Source organism: Haliotis cracherodii, unplaced genomic scaffold (genome assembly GCF_022045235.1).
Source record: "Haliotis cracherodii isolate W230 unplaced genomic scaffold, xgHalCrac1.p SCAF_11, whole genome shotgun sequence".
Taxonomy (NCBI): domain Eukaryota; kingdom Metazoa; phylum Mollusca; class Gastropoda; order Lepetellida; family Haliotidae; genus Haliotis; species Haliotis cracherodii.
In genome coordinates, this window is record NW_027266266.1 from 29445624 (window position 1) to 29457875 (window position 12252).

The 12252-nt window shown below is 41.6% G+C and overlaps 1 protein-coding gene across 1 annotated transcript in view; it reads right to left on the reverse strand.

The window, feature by feature from the left end:
- The window catches only part of LOC139456408 (TBC1 domain family member 10B-like), a 133469-nt gene that overhangs the window by 105617 nt on the left and 15600 nt on the right, over positions 1–12252 (reverse strand). The window contains exon 2 of the mRNA XM_071238110.1: positions 11850–11949. Coding sequence (XP_071094211.1) covers positions 11850–11949 — 100 coding nt within the window. The remainder of the gene's footprint in view (positions 1–11849; positions 11950–12252) is intronic.

The window sequence follows — 12252 nt, forward strand, 5'->3', positions numbered from 1 at the left end:
GACTCATTTCTGTCTCGGGGACAGATATATCACCACTCTGTCTTTTTCCTCTATCTGATTCTACTCTTGCTATACCGGTATCTGCTTCTGTACTGCGTCTCACATCTTCCATTATCTTATTTCCTTTATAATAAAAATGTTTGTCCGGATTTTCGTTTCTCAGTATATTCAGTTCATGATGTTGATAGGAGGTCAGGTCATTTGCCACACCATACCCCATTTGCCGCAAATTGTCCCTCATTCCAGTAACCTGCATTTTATCATCCCAGTGTAATAACTTTACAATGAGGGGTCTAGGTTTATTAGTGTTTTTCACACCTATTCTGTGTGCATGTTCTACATCTCCTGGAGATAAGAGTTGTACGGACTTGTCTTTCCTGTCTCTGGCCGTGTTGATTATTTCAAACATTTTTTTTTGCACACCCTGTATGATTCAGATACACCCTCAGGTACCTCATAAAATATAATACTGTTCCGTCTGCTTTGTCGTTCTTGATGTTCAACCTTAGTTTCTAGTTCATCTATAGACTGACGAAAAGTTTCAATATTCTCCTTTCTATCAGCTAGAGCATCAATATCAGCTTATAGGATAACTTGTGTTTCTTTAGTATTGTCCACCTCTCTCCATAACCCGCTAACCTCCTCTCTTATTGAGTGGATTTCATCTTTGAGGGAGTTAATGTCTTTAGCCAGCCTATCCTCAGATTCCTTAATCTGTTTAATAATTGCATCTTTTAAAGCATCTGACTCTGTGTTTGTGGGGCCTGGGTTGGGTTCTACATCTCCGGCTAAGTGTAATAGTGATATAGGTGGTGAGACGCTGCTGTCAAATGCATTGTTCAGTATTTGATATGTAAACAATGTGGCTTGCTCTTATAGTTGTGACAAAATCTGTCATCGGAACATACCTGGGCAGGGGGAATAAGTGTAGGCAGTGCTGCTTCGATTGTACTTGCTGTAGCTTCACCTACATCCCATACACAATGTAGGAGTGTGGTACAGAGAAGAAGGCGATAAGCCATGTCCATACCCGGCGTCCATTGTGTTGTGGGGTTGTAAGGTAGAATTGTTTCTACTTGTCGGAGTCCTCTTGAGGGAATAAATCTGCCGATTCTTGCTCGCCAGGCTTCAAGAGATATTCCCATGTTGTTTGGTAACTTTCTATGCCCCCTTGCGTGAGTAAATAATTCAAATTTTTTTATAAATCACTGACAGCATTTGATTGTACGCAACATACTCCAGGGGAGAAAATCCAATAATTCCCTGCAGTTGACATGTAGGATCCTCTCTCTGGTGTTACAGTGAGATCGTCCATATGGGCTCCCCATCCCAAATCTGACGCATCTGTAAATAGATGGTGTTCGGGCATCGGAGAAGTCAGAGGAATGCCGGTCATCACATGCTCTCTGTGAGTCCACCAATGCAGGTCATAGCATGCTCTGGTGTAACTGAGCTTCTTCTTGGTTTGCTGCCAGGAAATCGTCCAGGTACCCATGCATTCATAATAACTGGAGGTGGGCAAACCTGATGACTGGCGCTGTAATCCTGGTAAACAGCCAAGGGGCTATTGATATCCCGAGTGGTAAGACCTGGAACTCGTGGCGTTGACCATTGATTGCAGGTACTTCCTTGACGAGGGGTGTATCGACACGTGAAGAAAGGCGTCTTGTAGGTCGAGGTTGATGACCACAGTTCCATCTTGAACTTTGGAGGAGTTACCAGGAATGATTTGTTGAGGAGTCTATTATCATCCTCATGAAATACCGGGGAGTAAAAACCTTTGTCCTTGTTGATCTCTGATATTTTCTGAATGGCTCGTATCTTTGATAGCTTCATGACGGACAGATCTGCTGCCGCAAGCTTTGTCTCGACTAGATGAAATCATCAAGTCCTCATCCAAAATTTGATGGTCCGGAAGTGGAGAATCATGGGTTTGATACAACTTCTGCTTCATGTAGGTAAGGGTAGCCAGTCATCATGTCTGAGCTTGAGTAGACTTCGACAAGCCTGATGTACGACCTTGCCTACATAAATGTCTGGTGGATTTGTTGAAATGATGTAGGAGCAAGACATCATCCGTAGGTGGTGAATTTTCTGTCATTGGAGGTTGGAGTACATTCATAAGCTGATATTACTCCTCAATGAGTTCCACAAAGCTGTATTACAGTGCATAATCACGCTGGGTTGAATCGTCCGAGTGATTAACCTCCTCCTATAGGACCGATCCTGCCTCAGAATGACTGTGGGTAACTCCCGGGAGGGGTGGATGTTCGTCATAATCCATACACTCAACGTGTTCCATGTGTCCAGGACTCTGCTATAAGTAAGGTCAGTGCGGCTTGTGAAGACTGCCCATGTATAACAGAACCCGTCCGGGAATGATGGTACTCCATCAAACCAAAGGCTGTCCCAAGATGTCATATCCGTCTCAGGCGGTAGAACCTGGACGGTCCTGTGCATTCTGTGCGGTTGACGTGGGTTCCGTCGGTTGATGGTGACCATACTGTTGAAGTGACACTCCCGTAACGGTCTGCTGGGCTACCATTGGGTCTCAGCGGTGACCGTACGGTGTCTTAAATGATGAAGATGGCCTTGCGGTACCCTGAAGGCACCTAAGCGGAGATCTAGATGCCCGTGTCTCACGGGAGGGTAAAGCTTGGGAGCTTCTACCCGGCTTGCCTTTTGGTCATCTGGGGTAGGCTGTAGGGCTGTGGCTGTGGTCTGGAGACTCTATGACGACTTCACAACCACCTCCCACCAGCAATACTAATGTGAGTACGATCGTCACTACAATTAACAGCTCTTAATATGACTAAATATATCTGTTTCATTAGAAACTATAGAACAATCTTAAATTAAATGTGACTACAACCAAGTGCTAGATCGTTACAACTATAACAATAGGTGTTGACTCTAGCACACACTGGAAAGAAGTGAGGTTACGCACATCATAGCTTCGGTTGCTATAGTGGTATTCGCGAACAATTAATTGTGTGTAATTGACCGTGAAGAGGACGTCTCTTGAAAATCTGAAAATTTAGTTTGTGTGACTGAAGCCAAAATACAGGATTTATGGCAAAGCTGTAATAGAAGTAGAGGATTCGCAAGAATGATCTGTAAATAGAAAAAATAACCACTTCATGATCTGGTTGATATATCTGACAAGGTTTTTAATATTTATGCTCTGGAAACAAAACGATTACGGAATGACAGACGGACGGACAGACAGATGGACAGACAGGTGAGGCATCGACTTTAACTGTATACAAAAATACAAAAGGAACTATGGTTTCCATGTACTTTTCTCCAAAAGAACAGAACTGCAAGAATTGTCAATGTACATGTGTGATGTCCTTTTTTCAAAAGATAACAATCTCTGATAAATATAAGGTTACCTCACCAACTTATGTGCTATCACGGTTTTTGTAGTACAAATTTATCATGTATTGTTCCAAAAAAACAATATTTGTAATACAGTTATATGTTAGCATTGTTCTGTTTGGCAATCAAACACTTCATTCACAAGAACAATGTCAATATAATTTTTGTATGTATGTTTGTTTATCAATATGAATCATATCCCTTAATGATCAACGAAGCACCAAATGGTGATCCTTATATCAACTAAAGTTCAAACAAAAGATAATGAGAAACTTCCATGTCCATGTTGATACATCTACTTCGGTGTCTGTGTCATGGGACCTTACAAAGTCAAACAGATTTAATAATACGCTAATTATATTGTCAACAACACATCATTTAATCTCAGAGATGATTACTGACATCATGTAGTGATATGTGTTTATTCTGAATGTGACAGGCGCAATATTTCCAAATTTACCAGCAGACTACCCCTGTCTTTAACATGACATCCTTTGGACTTACTGAAACACTGATGTCGTATTTTGTGTTCTTCATTTTAGTGTTTCTTTCATCATATATAACTGAAAATGACAAATAAAATACTTATAAAGAAGATTGTCAACTTTCGCCAAGATATATATATAAAGGCAATGTAATCCTCACTAAAGAATAGCAACAATGTCTTACTGAGGTTGGTCAAAGTGAGCCATGATTTTTGTACGTCTGTATGTATTACGACTCAAGATCTGTACATTTGTATGGCGAAAATATTCACTTGAAATTGGAACTGATGAATAATGATAAGTTGTATACTCCAAATTTCATAATATGACACTTTAGACTGACCATATTGGCGAACATTCTCATTTCTGCAATTGACATGATGACCTAAACAATAAAATAGTTTCAGATACAATTGTTGCCGATCCTTGCATTAAAAATCCTGTAAAGTTATATCATTGGGTGTGTCTTGACCGAATCACCGGTCGATTCCAAGAAAACGTGTGTACAGCTGATTGCTGTTTCAGGCTTAGTTTACGAGAAAATACACAAGGTAATCTTAATCCCTAGATATAAAACAATGCCTAGCAGAACAATCAATACTATTTAAACGGTAAATAAACATGTCTGGTGATTTTTTATCTCAAATTTCGAATTTGTACTGACGGAAGTTTCTCAGCACCTGTTCGTTTGCCGGACTTCGCTGAAAGGGTACGGTGTAAATTTTTTTTTGCGCATAATATTCAAATTTCTTTTTTTCCAAAATATTGAACCCGCTAGAGGGGGGTGCGCATTATACATGGGTGCGCACTATACTCAAGAAAATACGGTAAATATTTATTCTGTCTAATGTCAATAAATTTACTGAAATGGTTCATAATTTTGCGCTGTTGTTTGCAAATAAAAACATGTGAATATATACTCAGTTTAAATTAATATATCAGAGAAACGATTATTGAAATCAGTTTGCACAAATGTAATGATTCAAACAATTCCTGATGTGAAACTCATTCCACCTCCTGTAATGTAATTCAAGTTAGATTGATAAAATTTACAAATTTTACGTTCAATTTTGGCTTAATCTCATATGTCAAGGAATTGTAAATTGTACAATAGATCGTATATTCATAATACTTATACTATCTCACTCTATGCATTTCATCCTTCTTCTTTCGATCCCTTGTGTGGAAACGTCCTTGAACAAAGTTTCCAGCTTTTTAGTTTCATTTGCCTAAACACCCCAGCATCACCCTGGCAACTGTCCCAGCAATCAGGTCATGCACCCGAATCTCATGCATCATGCTGACCTCAATCTGTCCTCTGTCTCATCATTCTCTTTCTTGGAGCTGACAGGCTAGGGTAACTGTAATGCGGGGTTGGATGTGGGGATTGATCGTGTGAGATAGGTGAAGTATTATAAATATACAATTTATTGTAAAATTGACAAATTTTAAAACTTATCCTAACTCACTCTATAATGTATAGATTAGTCAACGACAATGAGATATATTTTTCCATATTATTAGGAATGCATGTTAAGCTGCCGGTCTTTGAGATGGCTTGCATAATGAGATGAGAACCATATCCTCTAAGGTTGTGAAACACAACAGGGACAGGTATTGTTTGATATTTTTAGTTTCAAGTTACACTCGTTTTGCGCGGCTCCCCGATAATTACCCGTGACGTGGCAATGATCTCTTACGGAATCCCCATTGAGGGGTTTATTACAAACATGACAAATCGCTGACTTCTTATAGGCCCTCCAATCATCCCTCGTCATACACATGGGTTAGTATCGTAAGACGATTCATGGCTGGCAGGCACATGTACCGGATCCATGAAGATATCTCAAGCTTGCCATACGAGGTGACTATGCCTGTAAGAGACCCAACAAGACCAGTTGGTCAAGTTCGCTGATAGGGTTGGTGCAGGTCATCGTATCCCAAGACATAGACGGATGCTCGTGATGACAATCATTGGATTATCTGATCTATGTAATGCAGCTGTAATATCTGTAATTGAAACGCAGTAGTTTTAAACTAGCTAGTGTATGATATTATGACAGGCCAACAGATGTCCGCTCTTGTTATGTGATTAGTTGCAGGTAAGCGCAATCACGTGCTCTTAAGTAACATGCGACAGTCTGAATAAACAGCTGGTGAAGTGGCAGCCTCGTCTCCCTACTCCCGCGTTTGTCGTTCCTCCCTGAGAACCCAACATTTTGGCGACGAGGATGGCATCCAAGGTAGCTATGAAGTATATGTAAAGGAATTTTGGTACGTTTATCTGGCTGTTTGACGGTATATTGACGAGGTGTGTTCGTTGCGACGAGTGTGTTAGCCAAGAGCACGTGGTCTGCTGACCTTTGTTTCACCCGTCAGTGTGAAGTGGGAGAAGCGGTATAGATGAACATTGACTTTTGTTTCGCTCTTCTTGAGGCATTATAACCGTCACTATCTTCAGCTCAGAGATTATGGCTACCACAGGTTTTGTTTGTGGATTGTTTGAATTCAATCCAAAGAAGTCGACATGGGAGGAATGGTGTGAGATACTGACACATGTTTTCGTGGCAAACGGAATTACAGACGAAGACAAACAGAAAAGCATACTGTTAGAGTCATGTGGAACTGAAACTTACCAGTTGATAAGAGCATTGGTTCAGCCCGTGAAACCTAGCGAGAAAATGTTTGACCAACTGGTGGTTTTATTGAAAGAACATTTCAGAAATTGTACAGAGATTTAAATTTCATTCACGGAATCGGAAGGCTGGTGAAAGTGTCGCTGCTTATGTCACCGAATTGAGAAAGTTGACTGACGGGTGTGATTACTCGTTATTTCAAGTTAGTACTCAGCCTTCAGCTAAAGGTGACCCTAACTACCCAAACCTCTACTACAGTGGATGTTAATGGCACACCAGTGACTTTTGAGGTTGACACAGGATGCCTAGTGACCATTGTGAATGAGCAGATTGCTCAAAGAATTGGCCTTCAGTCATCGACTTTGTACACATCACAAGTACCCCTGCGAAGTTAAACAGGACAGGAAGTAGATTTGAATGGTGATACTACTGTGGAAGTATCTTACGAGGAGAGATCTTACTCCTTACCGATTTTCATAGCCAAGGGTAATGGTTCCAATCTTCTAGGTCGTACATGGGTACAGCCTTTGAACTTTGACCTGAGTGATGTTTCGGTGAACCTTATGAAATCTACAGATTTGACACTTAATGATGTTCTTGAACAACACTCAGCTGTTTTTGAGGAAGGTCTTGGAACACTTAAGGGATTCCAAGCTCACATCTACGTGGATAAAGATGCAACTCCGAAGTTTTTCAAACCTAGATCTGTGCCGTATGCATTACGTCAGAAGATAGAAGTTGAACTTGATCGCTTGCTGAGTGAAGGCATTATTGAGCCAGTCAAGCATTCTGAGTGGGCGTGTCCCATTGTGCCAGTCATTAAACCTGATTCTTCTCTCAGGATTTGTGGAGATTTTAAACTGACAGTGAATCAGTTTTCAAAATTGGAGCAATATCCAATACCGACGTTGGAAGATTTGTGCACGAAGCTATCTGGGGTTGTAAAGTTCACCAAACTTGACATGAGTCATGCGTATCAACAGTTAGTCTTGGATGAATAATCGCGAAAATATGTCGTGATTAACACCCACAAAGGACTCTTTAGGTACGAAAGATTGCCATTTGGAGTATCTTCGGCACCCGCTATCTTTCAACGGATGATTGAAAGTATTCTACAGGGACTAGATTACTCAGCGGGTTATCTCGACGATATCATAAACTCTGGAATCGACGTCAGTGAGCATCTTCGTATTCTGGATGAAGTACTTCATCGATTGTCAGAAGCAGGATTACGTTTGAGAAGAAACAAATGTGTCTTTATGGCTGATGAAGTTGAATATCTTGGCTATAGACTTGACAGTGAAGGTTTGCATCCAGTGGAGAAAAAGACTGCTGCAATTCAGGAAGCTAAGGTCCCTAAAAATGTGAAAGAATTGAGAGCTTATCTTGGTATTCTGAACTACTACCATAGATTTCTACCAAATCTGCCTGACACTCTCTCCCCCTTGTACAAGTTGCTACAAAATGAAGTGAAATGGTCATGGAGTGCATCTCAACAAAAAGCGTTTGAGAAGCCTAAGAACTTGCTTCAGTCTTCGGATGTCTTGATTCATTTTGACAGCTCCAAACCACTTTTACTGCAGTGTGATGCATCCCCCTATGGAGTAGGTGTTGTGTTGGCTCACCAACTGCCTGATGGTTCGGAGAGACCTATAAGTTTTGCTTCAAGGACACTGACTAAGGCGGAGCAGAATTATTGTCAACTTGATCGTGAAGGACTGAGTGAGATCTTTGGACTGCGAAAGTTTCATAAGTATGTTTATGGACGTCATTTCCAAATCGTGACAGATCACAAGCCGTTGGTGTCATTATTCAATGAGAATAATCCAGTGCCACAGATGGTGTCTCCAAGAGTTCAGAGATGGTCAGTGTTGTTGACTGCATATGACTACAAAACAGCATTGCCAGCGCCTGACTCAGGGAAGCCTATGGAAGACATGACAGTCTTAATGCTTCAGGAATTGGACACGTGCCCTCTGAAGTCTACAGACATAAGTATCCAGACTGGCAAGGACCGAACATTATCTATTGTTCGAGAATTTGTGATCCGAGGTTGGCCGCAGCGTGACAAGTTGGATGACCACTATGAGCCGTACTACAAAGTTCGTTCTGATGGATGTGATGGATGGATGCTTATTGAGAGGTTCGAGGGTTATCATTCCATTGAAACTCAGATCTGTCATATTGTCAGAGTTGCATCAGTCCCACCCAGGAATCACCAGGATGAAGGGCTTGGCCCGAAGCTATGTTTGATGCTGACATAGAAACAACAGTAAACAGTTGTGATTCCTGCCAGGAAGACAGGAATTGTCCAAGTGTAGCTCCCCTACACCCTTGGGAGTATCCTTCTCAACCTTGGCAAAGACTGCATATGGATTATGCTGGTCCATTCATGCGTAGCATGTTTCTTATAGTGATTGACGCCTACTCCAAGTGGATCGAATGTGCACCTATGTCCTCGTCAAATGCAAAGTCTACCATAAACCAGCTGCGTCGGATGTTTGCAGCTTATGGCATACCAGAAATTATTGTAACTGATAATGCTACAGTTTTTGTTGGGGAAGAATTTGCTACATTTATGTCCAGAAATGGAGTTGAACATGTGACAACATCCCCTCATCACCCGGCTGGGAATGGCTTAAAGAAGACAACTGGTGACCAAGTTGCAACTCAACTACATAGGTTACTATTTTCTTATAGAATTACACTACAGTCTACGACTGGTGTATCACCTTCAATGTTGTTTCTTGGACGCAGATTGCGTTCGCGATTGGACTTGATGTTTCCAAACCTTACCTCAAAGGTGAAAAAGAACCAGAGAAAACTTGTGGATCAGTCAGCTCTAACGAAATGTAGGGCATTCCAAGTGAATGACTCGGTGTGGGTTAAGAACTTTGCTTCAGGTCCAAAATGGATTAGTGGACAAGTTGATAGTGTAACTGGTCCATTGTCGTACATCATCAAATTAACAGATGGAAGATTGGTCAGAAGGCATGTGGATCATGTCAGACGCAGGATGTCTTTATCTTCACCCCAATGGGACGTGACCCAACGTTCAGACACTCCGCTAGAATCGCAGTCTTCACGATGGAAGGAGTATGAATCAGACTTACCTGACACATCACAGTTAGATTCCCATGAGCAAAGTATCCCAGGGGATGTTTCAAGTGTGCCAGATATGTCTGAACCGGGGGAGGAAACGACGGTAGTGACATCGCCTGTTGCACCCATACTTCGTCGTTCAACCAGAGTGAAGCAGCAACCGTCTTATCTGAGAGACTCTGTGTCAAAGTGACATTTGAGTGAACTGTTACTGTCATTTGCAGTGAACTATGTGTCAAGGTGGCATTTGATTTAGCTGTGAATTACAGTTACTTGTATCAGGACTATAATACTTCAGCAGGTTATCAGTATTATTATGTGTCGAAAAAAACCTCAGTTTAGTTGAATTTCACTTTCTACTTTAACAATGTTTTCATTATGACTGTAACTTGTCAAGTTATCAGGGTTATTAGTACTTTACAAGGGTCAGTGTACATTGTTAAGTTACTTATACTTTATGAAGTCCCGTGGACTGTGTTGTTTATCAAAGATTATTTCTTTCGTTTCAAAGTAACTTAAATTTAGGAGGGGCGGATGTAATATCTGTAATTGAAACGCAGTAGTTTTAAACTAGCTAGTGTATAATATTATGACAGGCCAACAGATGTCCGCTCTTGTTATGTGATTAGTTGCAGGTAAGTGAAATCACGTGCTCTTAAGTAACATGCGACAGTCTGAATAAACAGCATGTCAAGTGGCAGGCTCGTCTCACTACTCCCGCGTTTGTTGTTCCTCCCTGAGAACCCAACAGCAGCGAAGGCATTGTCCAAGTTAGCGTATAGAAGTCTGATGCACGATGAGAGAGAGGTCTATTGATTCTGTGGAAGAATAACGATCTTATGACTGAGGACGATCCGTCGTTCGTCTGTTTTATATAACAAAAGTTATAACTGGCATTACATCTTCTCAGTAAAGTACATGCTCGTACTTTATGGGGTTGTGCCCCGTCCGGGATTTGAACCCTCACTGCCAGAGTAAGGGACCTAATCGCCAGAACACAAAGTCAGCGATCTAACCCACTCAGCCACCGAGGCTTCCTGCATGTAAAGTCGTACTAGCTGATGAGTTCTTGATCGGACAATGTGTCGATGTATCGATTTATCCATGTGTAGACATATCGATGTATCAATGTGTTGATGCATCAATGTGTATTGTAGAGTGGAGATCCCTTGGTATTGATCTGTAGGAGAGGCGAAACTGTTGATCCTCTGAGGTACGATCTGACGGACTGTCCATCCAATATCAGCGTCTTGTCGATAATGGTGAAGTATGTTGATAATGGCGAAGGATGACGGTCCTGTTGATCCTCCGAGGTACGATCTGGTGAACTGTCGACATGGTAGTCCATGTGTCGATGCATTGATCTGTAAAGTCGAGTGGAGATCCCTAAGGGTATCGATCTGTAGAGAAGGCAAAACTGTCGATCCTCCGAGTTACGATTTGACGAAATGCCTACCCAAAAATAGCGTTTTGTCGATAATGGTGAAGTATGAAGATCTGTCGATCCCTTGATCACTTGGTCGTTATGATCCAGCGAACGATGACAATCCTGTGAGTGAAGATCAATCATTAGTTGGCTATCACTTCCTCGCCTAAGATTGTAGTGTTTTTGGTCATGAGGGTTGTCGCCATTAGAAAGACGGAGAGGTGTAGCTGCAGAAGCGATGATCAGAGTAACAAGCCTGTTGAGGGACGGTGCAACCCTCAGTTGACGGCTTGACTTCCCAAGCTGAGTAAAGGGCCGTAGTCCAACACGATGAACTGGCTATTTAAATGCGGGACAACGTGAAATGGGGTTTAACGTCGCGTCCAAGATTATTGCACTTATATAGCGACATCCATTCACATGTTTGTGTGTGGCTGCTTGTACTTGTCATGACTGATGCTGATTTATAGAGCTGGCCCACTGAGATACCATGCCATAGTTAAACATGAATACCCCACTCAGACATTGTATACCGACTAAGCCTACCAGTCTTTGTTTTAGCCCCATAATAAGAGCTCCAGACAGGGTAACAACAAGTTCCATCTTTTAACATCTTTTGGTATGATGGGTCCGGGGATCGACCTGTCGACCTCCCGCTCTACAGGCAGGCGATCAACAACTAGAACATGGAGGCGGTCAGAAGAGAGATGAATGGCGGAATAATGTACTATAATGCCATAAGCTCACAAGAGACTTTGGTTCAAATAAGATGAAAAGGAAACAAAGTAAACACTGGACTATGAAACAATTTACACTTACCTTTTTGAACCTTTTGCTCATCCACTTTTCCCAGTTTTCAAACATGTCAAGCCACTTAATTTCTCTCTTTCGGAGAATCTCAGGAGGCAGGCGATGAACACTGCAAAGTACAATCAAAAGTTAGGGAAAGGGATTGCATGGAACTTCATAAACACGATAAATAAGGCAAAATTACTAGCATGAAGTTAAACCAATTGCCTTTAGTGCTGACTTGAAACCAGTGCACATTAAACAAAACTATGACTGGCTGGTTTCCTACATGATTCCGCATATGTCTGTGGGTGAAAGGTTCTTGAAACAATTGATAAGAAGCATAGAAGATAGTGCTGCTGCACTGCTGCACTGTAGCCCACCTTAACATCCAGCAAGCAGTTTGGAAACATAACAATCGAGCCACATGGCT